At 34.9% G+C, this 27110-nt stretch overlaps 1 protein-coding gene across 2 annotated transcripts in view; it reads right to left on the reverse strand.

The window, feature by feature from the left end:
• Positions 1 to 14888: 14888 nt before the first annotated feature.
• The window catches only part of LOC107563017 (F-box/LRR-repeat protein 20), a 20515-nt gene continuing 8293 nt past the window's right edge, over positions 14889 to 27110 (reverse strand). For both annotated transcript variants that reach the window (XM_016247786.1, XM_016247787.1), the window contains exons 3-15: positions 26198 to 26252; positions 25818 to 25892; positions 25604 to 25698; positions 23967 to 24035; positions 23789 to 23884; positions 23580 to 23706; positions 22265 to 22339; positions 22049 to 22179; positions 21885 to 21945; positions 21724 to 21768; positions 19425 to 19481; positions 18716 to 18928; positions 14889 to 15910 (exon numbers count right to left, since the gene is read on the reverse strand). In XM_016247786.1, coding sequence (XP_016103272.1) covers positions 15803 to 15910; positions 18716 to 18928; positions 19425 to 19481; positions 21724 to 21768; positions 21885 to 21945; positions 22049 to 22179; positions 22265 to 22339; positions 23580 to 23706; positions 23789 to 23884; positions 23967 to 24035; positions 25604 to 25698; positions 25818 to 25892; positions 26198 to 26252 — 1207 coding nt within the window. In that variant the 3' untranslated portion in view covers positions 14889 to 15802. The remainder of the gene's footprint in view (positions 15911 to 18715; positions 18929 to 19424; positions 19482 to 21723; positions 21769 to 21884; positions 21946 to 22048; positions 22180 to 22264; positions 22340 to 23579; positions 23707 to 23788; positions 23885 to 23966; positions 24036 to 25603; positions 25699 to 25817; positions 25893 to 26197; positions 26253 to 27110) is intronic.

Below are 27110 nucleotides of genomic sequence, written 5' to 3' on the forward strand. Positions count from 1 at the left end.
AATACAAGTTAAAACTGCATTGAAAAACATAAAAAAATACATTACCTTTAACTTTGAACTGTCACTACCTTAAATGTATGTGTAATTGTAACATTGTTGTCAGTAATTTGTAATGGAAGTTTGAAGCACTTAAGTTACTGGAGTAATGCTTACTTGGTTTTCTTAATTCGCCATTCGGTTTGCATGCTTTTAGCAAGTAAACTAGATTGCTGTTCAAGTAAATACAACTTAGAAATTCCAAGTTGCAGGAAATGTTTTTGTATATAGTATATTGTACTTAATCATTTAGTTGTTGAAAATAGTGATTCTGAGTTACCAGAACCTAAGTTTACAACACTAAATAAACCTTTGTTAGTACAAATTACTATTCTTATTTCACTTTAATTGTTTTTTTCAAGGCAATTGGTTTGCATACTTTTTTTAAGTAAAGTTTACTAAATAGAATTTACAGTGTCTCAGTGACGGCGGCTCATGCACAGACGAGTGCTTCAATCTATTGCTAACTTTTGTGGAGACTCTCTATTCATTCAGGTGAAATCTCATCTGCTTTTCAATACAAAGTATGCTTTATTAATAGTGTGTGCAGAGTTTGGTCTTTTAATATCACTGTCTAATGCATTGAGCCACGTCAAGTTAAGCCTGTGTACTGTAGTGTAAATGCAGATATCGGATACAAAGAAGGTGTAATAAGCGGGTCTTCAAAAAATCGGATATAGGCAAAAAATCAGATTTGGGCATCCAGATCTGCAGTGTATTGGTGTACAATCCAACCCTCTCCATTGACTTTGTATTGCGGGAAGCTGCCTCCTTGTCATTTCTGACTTATATAACAAAAAACATTACAATGTCTTTAACTGTAAATTCCTTTAATGATTGTGGCCAATGTTAAATGCCAGCAACCTTTAACGTGTCTTGCCTCCAGCACAGCTACGCCTATTTCACATGCCAAATAAGTTGCAATGAAACTTTTTTAAAAGTGCTTTAAACCAGTTTATACAGGTTCAGGCCAGACAATATCATGTCAAACTTTACAAAAAAGACTTTATAAATGAGCATGTAACAAAACATTGTATTTATGTATGTATTTTCTTCTTTCAAAGGCATTGCACTGCTCTCTTTACCTGCATGCTCATCTCTTGCAGGATCAGGTATACAGCATCAACTAGCCTACATTAAAATGTAATATGAGGCATGTGCTTTTGTTATTGGGTGTAAAATTGCTGGAAATAATAGGTCAATGCTTGTTTTGTAAGGTGAACAATGTGAGCCACGTCAAGTTAAGCCTGTGTACTGTAGTGTAAATGCAGATATCGGATACAAAGAAGGTGTAATAAGCGGGTCTTCAAAAAATCGGATATAGGCAAAAAAATCAGATTTGGGCATCCAGATCTGCAGTGTATTGGTGTACAATCCAACCCTCTCCATTGACTTTGTATTGCGGGAAGCTGCCTCCTTGTCATTTCTGACTTATATAACAAAAAACATTACAATGTCTTTAACTGTAAATTCCTTTAATGATTGTGGCCAATGTTAAATGCCAGCAACCTTTAACGTGTCTTGCCTCCAGCACAGCTACGCCTATTTCACATGCCAAATAAGTTGCAATGAAACTTTTTTAAAAGTGCTTTAAACCAGTTTATACAGGTTCAGGCCAGACAATATCATGTCAAACTTTACACAAAAGACTTTATAAATGAGCATGTAACAAAACATTGTATTTATGTATGTATTTTCTTCTTTCAAAGGCATCGCACTGCTCTCTTTACATTATTTTATAATAAATGATTTATCCGTGCACATCACTATTTTTTTTGTTTCAATTTGCAATGTAAACTGCACACACACTCACAACCCAAACGTTCTCATCTAGTTACTTATTTACACAGTTAATGTATCTTAGAGGGGACATGGATGCATTTAAACTGCAGTTACAGATGCATAAATAGGCCTAATGTTTTGTTTTTAATATAAAACGTTGAATACTGATATTTGAAATAATTTAAAACATGAAAAAAATAGTCCAAATGTGAAATTAAAACTGCCAGTAGGTGGCAACAAGTGACTGTTAATGAGTGAGTCATTGAGATTCAACCAATTCATTCAAATGACTGATTCATTCAGAAACAAAGTATTTGACTGTGTTAATGAGAGAATCACTGAATAATTTATTCAACCGATTCGTTCAAAAAGCTGATTCATTCATTAAGTAAACACCGTCCATTGCTCAGAGACGCAAAACAGTGCTGTGATCTTTGTTTGGAACTATTTTCGTTGGCAAAATTGAGTAAAAACAAGCAATATTATGTCTAAAATGTAAGCCACTTATTGCTTTACTGACCTTGTATAAAATGATTATTAAATGGGTTCATGCTGATATCTACAGAAAAACGGTACTCTTTGTGTGATATAGATTAAGTTAACTATATTAAATTATATAAATATAAAAAGCATACAGAAGCATTTTGCCGCTAGATTGCCTTGAATTTTGAGTTTAACAGACTAATAAATCAACGTGTGTGCACTCTGTGTGGGATTTGGTGATATATTTGATAATGTCAGATCACACATCATTACAACACTTACCATATTATCGCAGACGATGCTGTATATTGCACACCCCAGACTCGACTTGGAAAATGAAATCATCCACGGTTGTGCGCGCACTTGTTTGCACATGAGCAAAGGTGTTTTTAGGATTCTAACTTGAAGATGCCAGACCACTGATTCATCAATCCTGCTTTCCTGCAGTCTGTGTTCTTCTGACTTCTGACTATTTTGTAGTAAGTAACGAATATGCTCCAGGGAAATTTATTGGAGTAAAAGTATACATTTTAATTAGGAAATGTAGTGGAGTAAAAGTGTGTGCACTCTGTGTGGGATTTGGTGATATATTTGATAATGTCAGATCACACATCATTACAACACTTACCATATTATCGCAGACGATGCTGTATATTGCACACCCCAGACTCACTTGAGTGGAAAATGAATCATCCCATCCACGGTTGCACGCGCACTTGTTTGCACATGAGCATGAGTCTAAAGGCGAGCGTACACGGTGCGATTCTGAAGGTCGGAACGTCGTGAGCTCTGGCACATGTCACGATTGAGTTTATCCGAAAATCGTACGGAGGCAGTCACAGACTACACGAAATTACAACGATTTTACAAACTCTGACATAAGCATTACGTTTCGCGCCATTCATAAAAATATGGATTCTGAGGACGAAATGGTTTTCTTTGTGGCAGGCGGCTTGTGACGTCCAAAAAAAAACAAAAAAAAACGAAGACAAAGGATATGGCAAAGAGAATGGCTGAAAAGCAGAGAAAAGCATGGACTTTCTGTTCTTCATAAAGAACTCGAGGGAGTAGCCTAGTCCATTTCTGAATTTCTGCTCGTTTTGCCGGAAATACAACAGGCATATTCATTCATAAAGCTGAACGGCAAATTTGGCACATTCGAAATAACAAATAAAAACAGAACTGTATAATTAAACTAAAATTATTATAGACTATATGGTTTTTATCATCTTCTGATTGGTCAACTTCAGATGGATCGCCAAATCGTCTCGTTCAACCGCACATACGCCACGAATTAAAACCGACAGCATCCGATTTTTTTTTTACATGTTTGAAAATTATTGGGAGGACGGGAGGTGCTCGTAACGTCTGGGAGCGGCCCGTAATTCTTCTCACACGGTACGAGCCGCGACCATGCGAGCATCTGTGATTTTCTCCCGAGAGAAAAAAATCGCCTGCGAGCTCGTACGACAGCAAAAATCGCACCGTGTACGCCCGCCTTAACTTGCAGACTCCAGACCACTGATTCGTCGAACCTGCTTTCCTGCAGACCGTGTTCTTCTGACTTCTGACTATTTTGTAGTAAGTAAAAAATATGCTTCGGGGAAATGTATCGGAGTAAAAGTATACATTTTAATTAGGAAATGTAGTGGAGTAAAAGTAAAAGTTTTCTGAAATATAAAAACTCAAGTAGATACTCCTAAAAAATACTTAAGTACTGTAACAAAGTATTATTACTTTGTTACATTACGCCACTGCTTATTAAAAACATAAGTTTTCAAAAATGAACACAACTGCTTCAAAATTTGTGTTTTGGGTATGGATGCGTGTAATTTATATTGTAGAGATGTTTACCACAGGCTTTATTTTACTCATTAATTATAAAACCCCATAGGAAAATCTCCTAAGGAACCCGCGGTGAATTACACTTCCGGATTCTGACGTCAAACAACGCCCACCAATCCAACCCTCTCCATTGACTTTGTATTGCGGGAAGCTGCCTCCTTGTCATTTCTGACTTATATAACAAAAAACATTACAATGTCTAAAAGCTGCAAGGTGTACAACAGTAAACAAGCTAAAAAAACAGAACTACATTTTTTTTTAGTAACTTATTGTTTTCTGTTTTTCAAAAGGAATTTTGGATGTATAAAATCTTTAAGGATGTTAAAATGCAAAACTGAAAGAAGAACTACTTAGTGTATTGAATAAATCTAAACTAGAAGACCCTGCTGTTTTTTGTACTGCCTTATTGTATTTGTGTTTTCCTGTAATAAAAAAATAAATAATAATAATAATTGAGTTGTGATGAATGGGAAGTGCCATAAGCTGAATCCCACCTGTCGCAAAAAACAGTCTGTTACTTCTCTTATAAAATTATATTTATTTTCTGTGTAAACTCTAAAAATAGTTTGATCCAAAATTCAGTGTATTGAAGCCTCTCCTCCATTAAAATCCATTAAAATAATAAAAACTTAAAACAAAAGGAAGTTATTTCTAACACTGGATGTAATTAAATTAATTTGGAGCAAAAACGTCATTAAATGTTTTTAAACGCACTGTACAGCCCTGGTGCGTCATCTGAATGTGTGTTGACTTGGGCGCTGCACAGATCGATCAGTGTTTGACATCAAAATACTGCAATTGGATAGGAAAGGATGCAGAGCTGTCCATTAGTATATATAGCTCTCACAGTACTTCGATGTCAAACACCGATCTGTTTGCACAGCGCCGCTTCAAGTCGAACACACCTTGAAATTTAATTAACAACCTCGTGGCCTGTTGGACGGGCTGGCACTGTGTTCTTGTTAGCAATGGTTACCTCCAAAGAAACACGTGCAGCCATGTGCTTTGCATCAAAATGGCCTCACATGCAAGGAAATTGCTACAAAGAATATTGCACCTGAAAGAACCATTTACCGGATCATCAAGAACTTCAAGGAGAGAGGTTCGACTGCAGTGAAGAAGTCTTCAGGATATCCCAGAGTGTCCAGCAAGCGCCAGGACCATCTCCTCCTGAGGAGTCAGCTATGGAATCGTGTCACCACCAGTGCAGAGCTTGCTCAGGAATGGCAGCAGGTTGGTGTGAGAGCATCTGGGCACTGCCATGAATAAAGAATGGTGATAAAGCAAGAGTGATAAAGAAGTGGCTCGAAGATCATTACATTGAAATTTTGGATCCGTGGCCAGGCAGCTCCCCGGATATTGATCCCATAGAGAACCTGTGGTCAGTCCTCAAAAGGCGAGTGAACAAGCAGAAGCCCACAAATTGTGATCAACTCCGAGAACTAATAAGGCAAGAATAGATCGCCATCATTCAGGATTTGGCCCAGAAGCTAATATCCGGCATGCCAGAGCAAATTGCAGAGGTTATGAAGAACAAGGGTCAACACTCTTAAATATTGACTCATTATATTTTTTTATTATATTTTTCCAATAAAAGCCTTTAAAACTTATGATATGCTTATCATTGTTTTTCAGTATACCATAGAAACATGTGTAAAAATAATCTACAAATACTGAAGCAGCAAACTTTGCAAAACACAACATTTATGTAACAGGCAAAACTTTTGGCCATGACTGTAATACCGTGAAATATTATTGCAATTTAAAATGACTGTTTTGTAAATATATCTTAAAATGTAATTTATTTTTATTAATATTGTTTTTTTATTATTGTTGAAAACAGTTGTGCTTATATATAATTATCGTATATAATAATCTATATATATATATATATATATATATATATATATGTGTGTGTGTGTGTGTGTGTGTGTGTGTCCTGCAAGAGTGACACAAATATATATATATTTATAAAATAAAAAGATATATATATACACCTTTAAATCTTAGTTATTTTTCATTCTACTTTTTCCTTCTTGTATATTACTTTGTTTTCATCTTTATCTGCATGATGGAATTAAACACCAACAAATATGTACATTGTAAAAAAAAAATCTGTAAAAAACGGTAATGTGCTGGCAGCAGAGTCGCCAGCAATCTAGTGTAATATTACAGTATTCATACTGTGAAATTATTTTACAGTTTATACCGTAAAAATGAAATGCAGTATAATTCAGTTTTTTTTTTAATTTACAGTCAAATACTGGCAGCAGAGGCGCCAGCAATCTTCTGTAATTCTACAGTATTCATACTGTGAATTATTTTACAGCTGTTTTCTGTAAAAAATAAATGCAGTACATTTCTGTGATTATTTCAATTTATAATATCATTATGGTTACTTTCACTCTTTATTGTACAAAGGCATACAATAATGGATACAAATAATTAGATTGAAGATTCATTACTTACAGGTGCATCTCAATAAATTAGAATGTCGTGGAAAAGTTCATTTATTTCAGATGAAAAAGAGTTTCACAATTGGAGTTGAATTACTGAAATAAATGAACTTTTTTTGAGATGCACCTGTATTTAATTTATTTCAAATCTTTTTTAGATTTATTTTAAATCTAATGTTATTTTATGCCTTTGTAAAGAGTGAATTTAAAGTAACCAATGATGTTGTAAGTAGATTTACAGTAGAACATTATTGTTCTGTGGGCTACACACATCTACTTAAAATACGTTATATTGAAAGATCTAAAAAAACAAGCACACACTTAAAAGATAAATCAAAATAAAGTTTTATTTAAAAGAGCAGTCAACATTTAACAAGGATTCAAAACTAAAAAATGGTTAAAAAAAAATAAATAAAAAAAAACCCGGAGAAGACAGATTTTGGCTAACAAACAAAAACTTAAGAATAAAAACAATGGCAATAAAAAATAAATAACAGACACAAACATGACAACCTGAGATTAAACATTAAACATTTTATGAACATTTTTTGAACATTTTTGGATCTGCACTACCAAGAACATGCAACAAATTTAGTGAAACATTTTAGTGAAAAACATTTTAGTGAAAAAACATTTGTTCAGGATTTTTTCTGCACTTTATCAAACGTTCCAGCGAGGAGGCATGTGTACCTTTTAAAAGAGTCCTAGTCCTAGGTGAATGACTTTGTCATTTTACACCCACTTAACCATGACGACCTGGCAGCATGTTAGGTAATGCAAGGTATTCCAACTAGTACCTCTGTAAAACATCAGCAAACAAAACATTTGATCAAAATAACTCTAGATTTGTCAATGTAGAGATAACAAAGAGATTGCTGATAGTGTTGACTAACAAAACGCTTCCTGCATGTCTCAAGTCAACACATTTTTCCATAACACTGCTACTTCCATAACAACAATTTTTTTTACACGTTTCTACTGTTCAGATTCACTGAATGGTCCTAGAATTCTGAAGTGAAATAAAGCAGCATACACGATTGCCATACAATTGCTCAAGGCAGTCAATTCCTTGTAATCAACATTTTGAATAAGTGTTTACACTAAACATCCTTTGATATTCGGCTAAAATACATCAGAAAGAAGACAAGGATAATGGCTGATTTTGGTTACAACCCGTATAATCTAAATTTCTATCTGCAAATCAAGTTATCAAAATACAGTGGGTACGGAAAGTATTCAGACCCCCTTAAATTTTTCACTCTTTGTTATATTGCAGCCATTTGCTAAAATCATTTAAGTTAATTTTTTTTCCTCATTAATGTACACACAGCACTCCATATTGACAGAAAAACACAGGTAAATAATAAACACTAAAACTATTATCCTTTTAAACATGCCACCTTTAAACTTACATTAAATAATCTACATTTCATACATCAAGTTTGTTTAGTGATTTGTATGGAATTTGAAGCCATTAACAACGGGCAACAGATTGTTAACTGGCCAGTTTTTAACAACGACTAACAGTCTTAAAAGTTTAGAGATGATCTAAAACAAACTTGATAAAACCTGGTGACTGCAAAATGCGTGTAGTTTGAATTTTTCACACATTTTAGCGCTGAAGAGACGTTTTATAATTGATCAAACCACTGTAAATGCGTGTAAATACATGTTTGAAATATTCACATTTCAGCACTTGAAGGGCCATTTTAAAACCATACACTCACTAGCTCGACAGCTTGCTGAGCACCGATTTGATAGCATTACTTCTGGTAATACTACCTGAATAAAATACTGGTGAGGAATATAAGAAAATGTTTTTACCATGTAGGTGCAGATGCAGGTCAATGCAGTTGAAGGACTTCGGATGGCAAATGGCGATGTATAGCAGATGTCCTTCGAACTTGTGTCCTCTTCGGGAAAAAAGTGCTTTTATTTTTTTAAAGGATGTTTGTAAAAAAATTGTCATCCCAAGTATCTGACTGAAAATGATTTCGGATGCTTGAAAATTGCAAATTAACCAAACTGAAAAAACAGTAACGCACTTTGACCAAACTTGTACGCGCACTTGTGCACCCAATTAAAATATATATATAAAAATACTGCATTGTACTGTATTTAACACAGCCCACAATGCATTGCAAACAGTAAAAAAAAACGTATTACTTAAATACAGCAAAGTACTTTTAAAAATTGGCTGTAAAGTAACAGCAAATTCTTAAACTGCAAAATATTGCCCAGAATGCATTGTTTTCTACAGTACATCACTGTTTTAATGGAAAATTTGGGCCGTCACATTTTGGCCGTTTTTTTACAGCAATTTTTTAGAGTGTACTTGTGTTTTCTCACAGTATCATGTTGCATTTTAGGTTCTCAAACACACATTTTTGTTTTTTTTGGTGATTGTGATCTCGGTTTATCATACCAGCACAAAAACAGATTCAGTTGCACATCAGGGGTGTATTCCAGAAAGCAGGTTATGTGACATATCCGGGTATGTTTGAGGATAAGAGAGCAGATAACCTCAGCTTTCGGTTCCAAAATCGGAGGTTACTTTCAGGGTATGTAAGTAACCATAGTAACTTGCTCTCTGAAGATAACCTGGTCCAGAGCAGCTTATGTTCCAGGGTTTGTTCACTTCAGAGCCATCAGCGTACGTGTGGCCTACTGACGAGCCTTCAGTGGGCGTGACAGATAGCGCACAACATTATATAGTATTACAATATAGTTATGTAATATAGCCTACTATATATATATAGAGAGAGAGAGAGAGAGTTGTATGATATGTTAATTATAAAGAGCTAATATAAGTAATAAATAAGGTAATATTCTAATATGGTTATTATATTTATTTTATTGGCATATATAACAGTTATCTGTATAAATTATAAAACACTATTATGACAAGGTAATGTTGAATTTATTATATGAAGTTTACTTGCAAAAACAGATAACTCAGTTTTTTAAAATGGTCAAAAATCATGTTTTTTTATTATATTATCATGTTTTTATTGTGTTTTATTGTGTTAGTTAGCTGTATTTTTTTTGTTGTTATTTTAATTAAGTTATTTTTTAACCTAGTCAATCAGTTATCTGTTTTTGCAAATGAACTGTTCATATATATTTTACATTTTATATTATCATCTCACACATGGATCGGCATTTTCTATAATAAAAAAATACATATCTGATATGACTTAATATATAATTATCATCAAACAAACAATATAATTATGGATTAAAGATTAAACTGAAAAAAAAGAAAAATGATTGCACAACCATCAATTAGGTGGCGATATGCACTAAGCATGTAAACGACCATTGAACAAAATGGCGCACTTTTTCTTAGCGTCCGTTTCTATAGAGACTCGTCGATTCGTCGCTCTGTTGAGAATGTCTTGAGTCTTAACCAGGAACATACTCTGAGTTGAATGAACTTACTCCCGGACGCGCTTTTGGAACCACATACTGTACCTCGAGTAAGCAAGGTTTGGGGTTAATCAACCGAAAGTTCAGGGTTTAGCTGACGGTAAGTTAACCGTGCTTTCTGGAATACACCCCAGTTCTTGTCTACACTCTGATCTGATCCAGGTCAAACTACTTCATTGCTTGTGTCATATAAACTCCCATGGTGTTGTGACATTGCTAGTTTCTATGAGTCAGCAAATTTGAATGAGATTCGACTTCCAAATATGTCTTTCAGGAACAGTTTTTGCCATTTCAATTACTAACTCTGAAGAGCAATTCAAAAACAATTTTATTGTCTCTGAACCTCCACGTCAACCCTGCTGAAAAGGGACAAACACCGGTTCAAACAACAGAAATGTTCACACAGCTCTTAATAATATATAGTTATATATTTATTCATACTGCCATATCCATTTATATTGGTTATTTGTATAAAAAAAAAAAAAAAAAATTCAAAATTTTCAATCCCCAAGGACCAAAATGTATGTCCATGCCACCCTGATCACGCATTTTACCGTCTCAAACTGTGACCCCCAGGTTGTAAATGTCTGTGTGTCTCAAAATCAGACTTCACAACTTACACACACTCACTGATAACAAGTGCACAGGAAACTGTTGATTGAGAGGGTGCCTTCAAAGTGTGTGTGTGTGTGTGCGCGCGTTTTTGTGACAGATGAGGACATAAATTTGTATAATGACAAAGGTATGACATAGGTATTACAAGGAGAAGGTGACTTTTCAGGACATTACCCCATGTCCCCACTTTTCAAAACGCTTATAAATCACACAGAATGGAGTGTATTGAAAATCTGAAATAGCACAAAGTTTCCTGTAAGGGGTAGGTTTAGGGGTAGGGTTGGTGTAGGGCAATAAAACATATGCTCTGTACAGTATAAAAACCATTACGCCTATGGGATGTCCCCACTTTTCACAAAAACAAACCTGTGTGTGTGTGTGTGTGTGTGTTAACGTGTATGAGAATGACAGAGAGATAGAAAGAAGCAGACAGATCTTATTAGGCATCAACGATGAGATAAGTAGCAGCCAAAAAACAGGAACAAGGAACAAAAGTTTTTTTGAACATAACACGTACAAACTGCATTTATGATTACTATTTAGATTATTGTGGACAATAAAGAAATGACGTCAATGTTTCGAGGCCTTTCCATTATAGTGAACTAGTTTCTATTAAGTCAATTTTAGATGCCTGCCATACTACTATTGTAGTTTACTACTGTTTGTTCGGGATATAAATCTGCAATATTAATAAAGGACAGATGTAAGGAAGGGACACAGACATTACACAATATTCCCACTGTGGAGCAACTAAAAATCGGTGTTACACTAGCATTACGAGGACAGGTTTCAGGGAAGAATAAAACATCTTGATGCAGTCGTAAACTCTGTTGCGAGTGTGATAAGACAAACTAAACTTGTTTGAAAATTTGACTAGTTCACAAGCTTTCCAAGCAGCATTCCACAAAGCCAAAAGTGTCAACACTAGTCATGTGCAAAGTTGTCACTGTATAAGATATACCATATCGACTATATTATGACAGATAGGTGAAAGTGATAGATCACCCAAAAATGAAGATTGTGTCATCATTTACTCACCCTCAAATTGTTCCAAACCTGTATGAGTTTTTTTCTTCTGTTAAACTCAAAAGAAGCCATTGATTTACATAGTAATTTTTTTTTCTCCTGCTAAGGAAGTCAATGGCTACCAGCATTCTTCATAATATCTTCTTTTGTTTTCAACAGAAGAAAGAAACTAACTCAGGTTTAAATCAACATGAGGGTGAGTAAATAATGAGTAAACTATGCCTTTGCATATAATTAAACCTTAAAGGAACATGTAAGATATGACTTTTCAAAGTCACATTTCACCATAAACTCAAAAGAAAGTATTTTGTATTGACATTTTCATAAAAAATAACTAATTAATTCCAAACTTTGTTTGTGAAGACTGAAATTGTAAAGATGGATGATTAAAAGTTCTAGCGTTCCTGAAGAAAGTACAGAGAATCTGTTCAATAGCAGTATGTAACGGCATTTTCATACAGTTGGGCTGCAGTCAATTAGTATTTGTCTCTATAAAGATTATTGTTATATGTGAATCAGACTTCACCTTTGTTCTGCTCTGAGAGTGTATTGTTGGTCAACGATTGTCTTAAAACGGTTGAAGTTGCTCTTAAATGAACTCCACTGAAAGATGCTTGTAATAACTTAAATATGCATAAAATGTGAAAAAGCTCAAGTAAAATTTCAGAATTTGGGTGAACTATCGCTTTAAGTGGTAGTGGAACTCAGAATGTTGTCACAAAACACCCGCAATCTCACACACGGCTGAAAATGATCATGTCAGGGTCAAAAAACACTGGACTGGACGAACATATGAAGATGCGTTTTATGTGCTGCGGACAAAGTGGAAAGCAAAACCCTCCGAAATAAACAAAGAAAAAGAAGAAGAAGAAAAGGTGTAGAATAAACCTGACAGGACATCACCGAAAAAGACAAAGCATCTGATGACATCTACAAGTCTCATATTATAACAACATACAGAAAACCGATTTCAAAATACAGCGTTTTATTGCATATATGACTCTGACCTGCTGAAATACTTTCCTCTAAAGTGTGACAGAAAGAAAATGCATTAAACTACAGCTAGCTGTCAGTACGGTCATCCCAGCCGCTGTCCTCTCTGTCTAAAGTGTACGAGTGTGAGTACGTTTCGGAGAAACGGAATATAAATAAACGTAAAAATGGCTTAATGTAACTGCAATTTCCATCATGTATCATTCTCTGAAACATACTATGTTTTATGCCACAAAACAGCATATAGGCCACCACTTCACCTCCGGCTCATCCATATACTTCCATAAAGCCCTATTGAAATATTCTACATATATTGCAGCTCATTTCAATAAGGACATTATCTAATGCTTACCTACGGAAATTCACAAAAAGAAAAACAGACAGTAACATTTTCACAAGTGGCCTCACAGGGACCCCGGCTCAAACGAGAGACGAAACTGAAAAGACCAGAGTCATGACGAAAACAAGTACAAACAAACACAATTTTTTTAAACAAACGCTTTTGATTGTTTTCATAATCGGAGGACATCTGTGCACAAATCAGTATGTTTGTGTACTTCACGAGCGCATTGATTATAAAGTACATGCTTACAGTTGATTGATTTTTTGCTGGCTTTGTTTTTATGGATGAAGAACAATCAGTGTAGATGTGAAAAACACATCAGGCCTCATTCATGAAACACAAGAACAAATTCATTTCTGTGTAAAGCCATTCCTTCAAACATTTTAATTTACTTAAAACTGTTTCTTCAGCTAAGACTTAATATCTCAGTGGTACTGCAAGTTTAAAACTGTCTTTAAAATTTTATTATCCTGCCTTCACCATTTATATTGCTTTTCAAATGTTTGGTTACACTTTATTTTAACATGTCTTTGTTTCAGTGTAATTATACATTGAAGTACCGAGTAATATTAACTAACTACATTTACTTACTATATGGTTAGGGTTTGGCTTAGGTTTACTTGCATGTAATTATGTATTATTAATTGTTATTATAATAGCAAGTACATGTAACGTGTAACAAGGACACCTTAAAATAAAGTGTTACCAAATATTTCATATATAAATAGCCATTTTACCTTTGTCCTAGACCCAGACTTTCAATATAAAATTATGAAAATCCATCATAGAAATAATATTTTTAGTTTTGACTACATTGTTAATTAGTTTTAACAATGTAGCTAAAACTAATTATGATATAAACTATGATATAAACATATATCATCATTTATATCATAATAAACATAAACCACTTCAATATTTGTCATTCATCGAGTTGTCCATTGATTGCCTGAGACAAGAACAAATAAAAAGGCAGTTAAATATTACTAAAGCTAAATGTGACATTTATTATAACGAGTTATGTGAAACTTGTTTAAGTTCATTTAAATTAAAGGTTGCAATAATGTTTTTAAGGCCTATGAAATGTTAAAGGAGACATATTATGCCCCTTTTTACAATCTGTAATATAAGTCTCTGGTGTCCCCAGAATGTGTCTGTGAAGTTTCAGCTCAAAATACTCCACAGACCATTTATTATATCATTTTGAAAATGCCTATTTTGAGTGGAAGCAGAAACACGCTGTTTTCCGTGCCTGTGTCTTTAAATGCAAATGAGCTGCTGCTCCCCGCCCCCTTTTCCAGAATACTGGGTTAATCTTTTTCACGTTTCCTTGGTTGGTAGATGCACCGGGGACCTGATTATAGCACTTACAACCTGGAAAAGTCAGATTTTCATGATATGTCACCTTTAAAAATTATGGCTTTCATTTATACTATAATGTTGAATGGCTAAAAAAAAAAATAATAATAATAATAGGTATTGGTATTGCTGATAAGGTCTTTTTATAGTAAAAAGATGCCATTAAACAAATGAAGTATACCATCTTTATGTTGCATTAATTTGGAGTGTGAAAATATGCATTACAATATAAAAATATCTAAAAAATGTTATGTTATTTTATTAAAATGTGTGATTAAGTGTTATTAATTACAGGAAAATGTGTGATTATATATATGTATATATATATATATATATAAACAAAAATGGTAGTTAAATTTCATCTGAACAGTTTTTATTTTATTATTATTATTGTGTGGCATTTGTCAAATTGTAATTTTTCTGAATCACATCATTTTCACTACATTTCAAATTGTTATTTATTATTTAAAAATTACATTTTGTATTAAATTTAATCTAATTTTATTTAAATTAAAGTGTGTTTATTTTCTTAAAGACCACAGGTCAAAAGTGCCCATAGGTGTACTAATGGATTTAAGAGAGAAATTAATTCTACTCGTTTCATGAATGAAGCCCACTGCTGTTCTCTCCATCATCACGAATGAGATTTTCAAACACACACACATACTTCAAATACTCCGTGTGGTGATGCTGTAATCTCATGCATGACACTCGCTCATCAGCTCAATACTATTCTCATTTTCCCTCTCACCTTATTTACTTACAGCCTTAATCTTTGACCTCACATCTGCCCCTGCATCTCCACCCGCCAGCTGAAACTCTGACCCTTTCTGAACAGATTTTCAGGTAAAGACTGATAAAAAAAAAGCAAGACTTGGAAGACAACCATGCTTCAAAAATATTCAGTCTCTGCTCTAAGTTTCACAAAGCCACTGAGAGCAACACAGACAGAAAGAAAGACAGAATGTGTGTGTATCGTGAGAGATGTGTTTGAATGTGTTCAAAGCTGGGTTCCTCAGGGGCTCACAGGATAAAGACCACCGTTACCGTGTGTTATAGATGAGGCATGAATCCATGAGCTGGTTACCGTATGAACGTCTCCTATTTACCATGATCTCGAATCAAATTGAGGTGGTCCATCCAAAAACAAAGAACATCAGTGACGTTTTGAGTAATGGCCTTATATTTTTCATAAAGGCCCCACTGTTCTCTTCTCCAAATAGTTTTTGATGAACAAAGTAGCACATTCCCCAATTCGTCCACTTTAATTACCATACAAGTCTTGTATAAAGCCATTGAATGGACTGTAGTGTTGATTAAAGCTCATGACTGGGTGTCGGGTTTGTCACTCCCATCCGATCTGACTGGGGACCCACCAGCATGTGCTCTAGGTAGATCAGGGGGTGAGAGGTCAAGATGCACTGTCCATTTTACATCATAGAAGGATACAGCAGCGACAGAATCTCTGGCGGCTTCCGCCCACCGATGGAGGCGGAGTCACGGGTGCAAAGTAGGCATGAACTTTAATGTTGGGCAAGTGAGTCTACAGAGGATGGAAGAAAAAAGGAAAATTATAAAAAATTGTGGAGATGCACATGACAGGAAATACATTAGCATATGATAACCTTCCCACACTACAAGCAGGGCCGGATTATCCAATGGGCATTATGGGCACAGGCCCAGGGGCCCATGTGCACTTGGGGCCCAAGCGAGGGGAAGAAAAAAAATTCGGAGGGTCTTTACATTAAGTGCAAATAGCGCGCTTGTTGGCAAACGCTATTTACAGTAGCTCCACCCACCAATGTCTGGTTGACACTCAATATTAAAAAAGACGCATTGAATTCAATGGCTTCGGTGGTGTAGCCAGTAGAGATTCAGACTCCCAGAATGACCTTTTGACGCGATCGACCCGAGTTAGAGTCCGCCACTCTATGGGCCTCATTCATGAAACAAGAGCAGAACAAATTTTTGTGTAAATCGTTCATAAAGCTGTTCTGACAAACTTTCGAACTCATGAAAATGTTCGTATTTTCAAAATGTTAGTTGGTACGAAAGACATGTACACCTGCTCATGTGTTAATGGTGTGTAAAACGTTGTGTGTTCGTTTTGGCAAACTGATGACACTGCGTTTTGATTCAGTGCCATCATAATATTTTACAAGTTAATTTTCTTCTTTTTTTTTCTTTTGGAGCTGAGACTATGGTTGATTACTGTTCAACTTTGGGTAAAACGCAGCACTCGTCACTGTCACAAGCCGTCCAATCAATGGGACAAATGCTACACCGAACGACCATCCTACTTGTACAACGACTGAGCAACAATGGAGAAGTTAATATTACTGGCTACTGCATTTTTATATTGTTATATTCTTCGAAATGAGATACTAGTAATACGTTACTGCCGTGCACATGCGCTCTATTTACCAATGATTGGAATTCATTCACATACATATGTTTAACTATCAAAACTGATGTTTACGAAGCGTTTGTGAATCTGGAGGAGAGTTCTCGGGAAGGTCTGTTTTAAGGGGAAGATTACTTTGAATTTACTCACATATTTACGCAAGTTTCATGAATGAGCCCCTATGTTATTATTCTGTTAATATACAAAAATACTGAGGTGCAAATAGTAACTGCCAATATAAAGTACAGATAGCATAATTACTATTTACACTTGGTGCAAAGATTGCTGCTGGTCCAGGAAAGCATTGTTGCAATCATGTGATGTAAATCCTGTATGATAGAGGATGCGATCATAGGCTGTAACCTGTGAGTGTAAATCATGTATAAGCTAGAAGCGTTTCCAACAAATAGTACCCTATAATTTAAAACCTTGATTGTGCACGTGTGTGTGTGTGTGTGTGTGTGTGTGTGTGAGTCCGTGTGTGGATGTGGGGGGGCCCCGACAAGACATTGTGCCCAGGGGCCTCTGAATTCCTAATCCGGGCCTGACTACAATAAATAAATAATTAATGCTAAAATGCTCAAACTAAATGTTAAACGTAAATATGTCAGAAAATACAGCAATTCTGCATGGTGAACAGCCAAAAGTCTAGATAATATCCATCTGTTTTGAGTTTATAAACAGAGTTTGTTATCTGTGCTGTTAGCGCCCTCTTGTGTCACAATCAGTGTTGATATCAATACTGAAAACTATTAAAAATAGTTTATTCATTAAAATAAAGCTGAAATAAATGAAAATATAAATATTAGATGAAAAACTTAAACGTAAAAAACTCAAATTAGAAAGAACATTTAAAAGCAAACTTAAATTAAATTGATGAAAATTAGAAAGGTTGCCTTGGTCACTAATGGGAATAAAATATGTTTAAGTATTAAAATGAATAAAACTGAAATAAAACTAAAGCTAAATAGATAATAAAGTTTTTATAAACTCAGAAAATAATAAAAATGACAAAAGCACATAACAGAATTACTGTATTATAATAAACATCATATTTATGTATTCTAAAAAAAAATACATTTTGGATAAATGGACTGTATACTGTATAAAATGATCAAAAGTAAGTGTACAAAAATATATGGTCATTTTGTTAGAAAAATACGTGCAATAGTTTAAATAATTCTACAATTTTTCTTGTTACCATAAAAACTCTAGGGTGACTCAGATTTCAATATTTAATAAATTATTTAAACAAAGTACTTGAAGTATTCAGATACATTTTTAAATCCATTAGTCTCTCCAGGTTCATTTGTATTTTCACTAGTGCTGTCAAATGATTAATCGCATCCAAAATAAATGTTTTTGTTTATGTAATACAGTATATGTGTGTGTACTGTGTACATTTATTATGTATATATAAATGCACACACATTCAGGATATATTTTAAAAATATTTACATGCATTTACATATATATATATATTTATATTTGTATAATTTATATTATATAGAAATAGATTTAATATAGAAATATAAAATGTTTCTTAAATATATACATGCATGTGTGTGTATTTATATATACATAATAAATACACACAGTGCACACACATATATTATGTAAACAAAAACTTTTATTTTGGATGCGATTAATCGTTTGACAGCACTAATTTTCACCACTTTTTTTTTTATTTTGAAAATAATAAATTATGAACTGAACCAAAATCACAGTGAATGGATCCAAATTAGTGTGATGCATCACCTAATTTAGTGAAATGTTTACACTTAACCCATTTAATTAAACACATTTCTTGGGACCATACTGAGCACTGCAAATCAGTCCTAAATCTGTAGCCTAAAAGGTGTTATTTTCAGTAACATCCACAAGATTAGAAACAATTATACCCTGCGGTTTACCTCTCTGTGCATAAGCAGAGACAGGGCTTACCCTTAAGCGTTTGATGCCGGCGCGGGTGATCTGTTGACAGTCGTACAGCTCGATGCGGTCCAGGCTGTGGCAGGTTTTCAGATGTTCTAATGACGCGTCTGTAATGAGCGGGCAGTTGTCGAGCTCGATCACCTCCAGACGGTCGTGAGCGCAAGGTCCGCTGCCCAGCTGCCTGATGCCATCATCAGTGATGAGCTCACAGTGAGACAAACTCTAAACCACGCCAGAGAACCAAACACATAAACAAGTCCATAACACTCAAGAAATGTCACATAAATGATTAGCAATCATTTCCCACTGGTCATTTGACAACTTGAAAATGTTCAAATGAGGCTTGCCAATCGATTACTAATTTAAATTGAATTCTGTCAAATTAATTCAATCAAATGAATTGCAATTAATCACATATATGAATATTTATGCCCTCAAATAAAGATAACTTGCAGACAGAGGAGTATATCGTGATGATAATGTGTTAATTGTCTATTGTTTTATTTAAAAAAAATAATTGATCACACTAAATGAAAGCATTAAATTCAATGAAACAGAAGTAGTGACAGAGCTTTTCTTCCGTGTTGTGATCATATAAAATGACACAAAAACATATGTACAAATGAATTGTTAAAAATAAGATCAATAATTTCATGCTGACTTTAAAATATACAATGTCATTTTGTTGTACCCTTATGTTTTTTTTTTTTAACCTTACCAGAACCTGGAGTCGAGGGCAGTGTATAGACAGCTGGATGAGCGTCCCATCTGTAATCTATACAGAAAGATGTAAAATTGTATTAATGAGAGTGAGAAAATAAAGCCATGTAGCAGAGCAGTAGAGTTTTCAATGTGATAATTACATTGTAGTATGTTTGTGTTGATTTCTGTCCAAAATAAAAGGCCAAAACAAATCATATACAGAATTATTTGACTTTAAAAGAAAAATTATATATAATTTTTAACCAATATATAACAGGAAACAATATTAAGAAATGTATTCTCTTACAGTCCATATCTACATTGAAAACATATTTTGTGATCTAGGGGGTCTTCTACATATGAAAGCCTCTTCTCGAATAAACAAAAATAAAAATGGTAATTGTGTCTTTTTAATCTCACAATTCTGACTTTTTCCTTGCAATTCTGAGAAAAATAAAGTCAGTCATTGTGAGAGGTAAACTCAGAATTGCGAGGAAAAAAAGTCAGAATTCAATCAGTTTATATTTCAGACTTTTTTCTCAGAATTGCAAGAGAACTTGCATTTCTTTGTTATGTCTCTCAATTCTGACTTTTTCTCTCAGGTTCCCTCAGTCTAGTGATACTAAACATCCTTATAAAAAAAAAACTAACATTTATAAATACATTACACATTCAGGCTTACAATTTAAAACCTTTTCTGATTAGGAAAATATTTCTCAAAGAGAAATAGCTGTTTGTATGAATTCGATTTTTTTATTTTATTATTATTCAGAATTAATAAACAAGTATTTATTATAAAACATCCAATTCCTTTATTTTTTATAAAAAATAATCTGTACTTTTCACATTGCTTCTCTTAAAGGGGTCATATGATGTTGCTAAAAAAGAACATTATTTTGTGTATTTGGTATAATGAAATGTGTTTATGCGGTTTAAGGTTCAAAAAACACATTATTTTCCACATACTGTACATTATTGTTTCTCCTCTATGCCCCGCCTTTCTGAAACGTGTAGATTTTTACAAAGCTCATCGGTCTGAAAAGCGAGCTGTGCTCTGATTGGCCAGCTATCCAGTGCGTTGTGATTGGCTGAATACCTCAAGCGTGTGACAGAAATGTTACGCCCCTACCATACTGTGGTGCACTGTCAGGCTGGAGCGATGATTCAAAAACATGAAAATCCATTATAAACGAGGCATTTGTTACATCCAGTGGGAACATAATTACGGATTATAATGACTTATACTGTCTTTTTACGTGTTGCGTTGCGTATCGCGCCGCATAAACATAAATCCATGCGTTTGAATCGTCAGTGGCAAATTCTTTAAATATAAAAAAAACATACTTACAGTCTGTGAGTCAGAAGTGCCAGACTGTCCTTGCAAAATTGAAACTGCCCCACTTTAAGTGAAAGTGAAAGTGACGTGACATGTGGCCAAGTATGGTCAGCCATTTTTACTGCGGCGCCCGGGGAGCAGTTGGGGGTTCGGTGCCTTACTCAAGGGCACCTCAGTCGTGGTATTGTAGGTGAAAGAGAGCGCTGTACATTCACAGTACGAGACTCGAACCCACAACCTTTGGGTTACAAGGCTGACTCTCTAACCATTAGGCCACGACTTCCCCACGACTTCTGTTTTATAGAAACAGACACCGGCATTGTAGGCTACTCTCACAGGAAACAGTCCTCATCCTCCACAAAATGTGCTGCACACATCTGAGTATTTGGGTTGAAGTGTTCTGGAACAGTGTTGCAAATACAACTTAACCACTGATTTCAAGTTGTGTGCTCTTTTGGAAGACCAAACAAGGTACAGCGAGAATAAAAGTTACGCCTTCTTTCTTTGCGTGAACATTTAGGTGGCGTTATGCAAATCTTCCCACATAGTGACGTAGGTATGTGGGGGCGTGTTAGAACGAGCCATTTTAGGTAGGCGTGGCGGACTCTTAACTTTTATAAAGAATATCTTTTTGGATTTGAGACTTTAGTCTTTGTAACTTTACAGATTTTCTTTATGCACCAAGAGCTTGTAACACTCCAAAGAGAAAGGAAAAATTGAAATCGCATCATATGACCCCTTTAAAAGTCCCCATTACTATTTCACACTTTTTCAAAATTTCACTAGATTTATTTCAGCATTATCATCTGCAAAAGTGACTGGTCACTTCAATGGGCAAAAAACAAAACAAACAAAAAAAACAATTATATAGGGTTTTATCAAATGTAATATTCTTAATGTAGAATTAATGACATTTAAATACTGTATGTAACAACATTTTAACATTTTTTTATGTGTAATTCTCTGAATGGCAACCCACCTGTACACACTCTTCTAAATCCATCTTTTCTAGTTCATGACAATTCTGGAAAACATGAAGGGAAATGATAGGTTTGATTCATGTTGTTAGAAGCTCTGGAGGATCAGCACAGATCAGCACAGTCTGAGCAGTGCAGTGTGTTTGTGGGATTGTTTACTCACCCGTGCTAGTGAGGTGAAGCCTACATCTGTAAGCTGAGAGCAGCGAGCCACTTCTAATATTCTACACAGACAAGGAGATCAATGATGCATAGTTTAAAAGAGGATAAAAACTGAGTTATGGGGGACTGAATGCAAATTTATCAGCTGATGTGTGGGTTACACACCTGAGGCGAGGGCAGTTTTGGCCCAAGGCATTGAGAATCGTGTCTGTGATGTTTGCACAGCCCGACACGCATAAAGACTGCAGCCGATGGCACCCGCGACAGATGGTTATAAGACCTTCATCCGTGATCTGCTGCTCGATTCACACACAGAGACAGACCTGCATGAGGAACCCATCCTCTGGACATCCCTTGTACGAGTGAATATGAGTGACTTACTGAACACGTCTGCAAATTGAGTGTGACCAGTTCTGGACAATGTGCTCCAATATGCTGAAGTGCTTCATCTTCCAACTATTAAGAGAGTACACATAAGAGAGAGACAGGTAATGTCTGGATTTAAAGGGACGGGCCACCCAAAAATAAAAGTTCTTTCATTATTTACTCACCCTCATGTTGTTTTAAGCCCATTTATTTTTATGTAGATAGAATACAAAATTATTTTAATTAGTTTTGCAGAATCAATGAAAACAATTACCATAAAATGGTATGCAAAATCCCAGTTATAATGAGGATAACAACAGATAACCTAGATGTTAAGACGTGAACACATTTTTTAGGTTACCTGACAAATCATTTTTTACACTTTGTAATCACTGTGGCCAATTAGTTTAATTTGAGTAATTTTTTTAATTAGCTTTTATTTTCTATATTTTCATTTTCTATATTTGTGTTTAAGTTTTAGTACATTTATGTGCTTTTGTCATTTTATGTTACTTTTTAAAAAATATTTCTATATAACTTTCAAATATATTTGAAATATTTCTCTATATATTAGTTTTAGTAATATGAAATAACTTTTATAATTTTTATTAATGTTTTTTAAAGTTTATGTTTTTTCATCAAATATTTATTTATTTCTGCTTTATTTTACAGTTTGTTTAAGTTGTGTTTCAACCAATGCCATACTTTTGGGTTGGGAATTTATAAATATTCTGACCTAGCTTTTAGTTATTTTTTTTTATAGTTTCAGTTTTATTTTTAGTCTATGCTTTAGTAAGTTTATGTGCTTTTGTCATTTTATTAGTTTTTAAAATATATTTCCATATAACTTAAAAAAAAATTCAGTTTTATCAGTTACTAAATTTTGTATGTACTAATTTCAGTTAGTCTCATTTTTGTTTTTAAAAGTTTTTCATTTAATTTTTTCACCATTACAATTACAGAAAATGAGTTAACTGTTTAAGATACAGTTAACAATATCATTGTGAAGAAGTGCTAGTAATTCATTTTTTAAATACTTAATTTTAATTTCAGTTTTAGTCATTCAACTTATTTCAGTTAGTTGCCAAGGCAACATTGCTAATTTTCATTTATAAAAGTTTTAATCTAATATTTATATTTTAAAAAACATTCAGCTCTCTTTCAATCACTGAAAACTATTTTTAATAAGTTTTAGATGACAATATCAGCACTGTGGGGGGCACGCGCTACACATTTAAATATTCTTTAGCTATAAGTGTGTCAAAATAACATTGAGAAGGTGGAAGAACAGTGAAGAGGGCTTAAACGTGTTGTGAAAGCACAGAATTACCTGTGTGCAGCCCTTGAGGAACAGGCCTTTGAGTCCTGGACAACATCTCACAAGCGCTTGTATCCCATCTTTGGTCACCTGATCACACCACGAGATGTTCAGCTGCTCTAGCAACGGACAGCCCTCGCTAAAATGACACAGACAGAGTCATTTAGCTTCAGGGAAGCATTTCGCATAACCAGCAAGTATGTGTATCTATGATCTCTGACCTCAGAGCTTTGAGGGACAGGTTTGTGATTGAGGTGCAGGAGGCAAGATCCAAGTGCTTCAGTTTGGGACAAAATTTACTCAAGCTGTTACAGGTACTGCAAAAAGAAAGAAAGAAGTTCAACAGAGATCAAAAAACACTTACACACACACACACACATCGTCACATGTTTTACCCACCTGTCAGTGATCTTGGTGCAGCCATTGAGGCTGAGCAGCTCAATATTTCTGCAGTTCTGGGCAAAAGTTCTGCGGGAGACAAAAACACATTTTATATTAAACATTAAACAATGCTTGAATTTCCCTCCAAGTCACAATAATGTCTTTAGTCTAAATGTAAAGCCCAGATATCATTACTGAACTCATGTGCAATATAATTATTAAATATATATTAAAGCAGCACTATGTAACTTTTGGCGCTCTAGCGGTTAATAAACAGAACTGCACACATCCCGCGGAAGAACATTCCAACCGGAGCTACTTCTCTAAGTGTATGTCTATGGCGATTCACGCAGGTATGTGTTACTCCGCAGCGGTGACGACCCGACCAGGCTACAATAGTCCAAATATTAGTACTTATTATAAGTGCACTGTAGTGATTCGGAATAAGACAAAAACGAGGTTTGGAAGATGAATTCATGATGTACTCGCTCATTATATACATTTTGCAAATTTTGAACACAGAAGAAGTTACATAGTGCTGCTTTAAAGGGATAGTTCAACAAAAAACGGAAATTCTGTCATTAATTACTCGTTCCAAACCCGTAAGATACATCGTTCATCTTCGGAACACAAATTAAGATATTTTTGATTAAATAAAAATATATTAATTTCTTCGCCGCATGTTCACACGGCGTTCTAACATAGAACACTCATGCGCTGAGCCTTGTTTACAAGAAGAGGAATGCACACACATGCATCGTGGTACTGTCGTGAACGCGCAATCGGTTGAATAAAGTCGTTTTTTTGCGCACAATAAGTATTCTTGTAGTTTCATAACATTACAGTTAAACCACTGATGTCACATGGCCTATTTTAACGATGTTCTTACTACCTTTCTGGGCCTTGAACGTTTCAGTTCCCTTGCTGTCTATGCAGGGTAAGAAAGCTCTCAAATTTCATCAAATATATCTTAATTTGTGTTTCGAAGATGAACGATGTATCTTACGGGTTTGGAACGACGGGAGCATGAGTAATTAATGACTGAATTTTCATTTTTGGGTGAACTATCCCTTTAAGGCTGTGATCTACATTCTTGGCAGGCCTATTCACATAAAAGGCCAAATGACAACATAAACCGAAGTGTTTTTCGCTCCAAAACTATTAACAAAATGCTTGCATATATGAAAGACGGCCAATCGTGTGTACTTAAATACAAAGGTACTGTAAGCAACTTCAGCGGTTTGTTTATTTTGCTAAAACTGAAGTCAAACTTTTTGACAGGCAGAAAGTATTTGTATGGTCTGTTTTTTTTGCTGAAGAGTTGAAAAAAGATTCTCACAACTTCTATTTCAATGATATCTGTCAGGTAGTAGGGATATTTATCAAATTCAGCAATTTCAATGCAAATTATAAATTCAAAAATTTAACTGATAAAATGTACGCTACCGTTCAAAAGTTTGGGGTCATTGTAAATTGCATTGTAAATTACAGCAGTGTAAATTGCTTTGGTTAAACCTTCTGCCAAACGCATAAATGAAAATGTAAAAAATTCATTTTTTACATGCAAATGGGTCTTCAAAAATTAATAGTTTCATCTTTTTGCTGTGAAAACATGCTCAGCATATATAAGCATTCATCCGCTCCCTTTATCTCACCTGAGAGCGCTGTCTCCAACTCCAAGACATCCTCTAAGACTTAACTTCCTTAGGAAGCCTCCACACCGTTTTGAGATGTTCTCCACCACACGGCCCTGTAAATTAAGAGATTTTTACGACCTTTGGCCACTTTTTTTATTAAATAATGTCCGATATTCCTTGTATTTTAGTAGTTAGAACGAAATGTGAACTGTCCAGTTTATTGTCTACTCACTTCAATGTCTCTCTGGAAGTCAAAGAGGTCGATGCGCTGCCAATTACTGCCATCCAGGGCTAACAGGTTCCATGACTGAGAAAAAGAGAGAGAAAATGAGAAACTCAATACTCCACTATAGATACATTTACACTGAAAATATTATTCTAGAATAGCTCCTTTCATTCCTCTCCATAGACAGCCATTCAAAAGTAGCTGACAAATTATCATTGCAAGCAACATTTAATCCACTAAATATTTTACTATGTTATAGTAGATGTTTTGACAGTGACCATTTCTACAGGCTCTTAAAAGGGTGAAATGAGCAAATGTCAAAACAGACACTTAACGTGTCACAAAGCACCAGTTTAATCTATAAAGCGCCGAGAAATCACACTTACTCGTGAGACTTGTGCGCAGCGGCAAAGTGTGACTACATCCAGAAATGAGAAAATTCTGCAGAAAAACAGAACTATTAGCAAACATCATTAACAAAAAGCTGTGATAGGAGTGTCATTAAAGTCTTCATTGTTTCTGTTCGAACACAGGTCTATGCTTTAAAAACAGCATAGATAAGGTGAGATGAAGATAGACATGATTAAGGTTTTTAACAAGACAACATTATTAAAGGGGTCATATGATGCTGCTAAAAAGAACATTATTTTATGTATTTGGTGTAATGAAATGTGTTTATGCGGTTTAAGGTTCAAAAAACACATTATTTTCCACATACTGAACATTATTGTTTCTCCTCTATGCCCCGCCTTTCTGAAACGTGTTGATTTTTACAAAGCTCATCGGTCTGAAAGGCGAGGTGTGCTCTGATTGGCCAGCTCTCCAGTATGTTGTGTTTGGCCGAATACCTCAAGCGTGTGACGGAAAATGTTACGTCCCTTACCATATTGCGGTTTAAGGTTCAAAAAACACATTATTTTCCACATACTGAACATTATTGTTTCTCCTCTATGCCCCGCCTTTCTGAAACGTGTTGATTTTTACAAAGCTCATCGGTCTGAAAGGCGAGGTGTGCTCTGATTGGCCAGCTCTCCAGTATGTTGTGTTTGGCCGAATACCTCAAGCGTGTGACGGAAAATGTTACGTCCCTTACCATACTGTGACCACATGTGACGACCCCGGGCTGGACTCCACTTTGTCCACGGTGAAAGCCGATCCTGCGATCGACAGCGCGAAGTTGATGTATTTCCTCAGCGACCAGCACAGATCAGCTCTAGGCATGACGAAGCAGATATCATACTCTTTTGGAAGACCAAACAAAGTAGTTTCGCTTTCACAACGAAGCACACAGCGTCTTCA

The sequence above is a fragment of the Sinocyclocheilus grahami genome, unplaced genomic scaffold, assembly GCF_001515645.1.
Source record: "Sinocyclocheilus grahami isolate Dianchi unplaced genomic scaffold, SAMN03320097.WGS_v1.1 scaffold854.1, whole genome shotgun sequence".
NCBI lineage: Eukaryota > Metazoa > Chordata > Actinopteri > Cypriniformes > Cyprinidae > Sinocyclocheilus > Sinocyclocheilus grahami.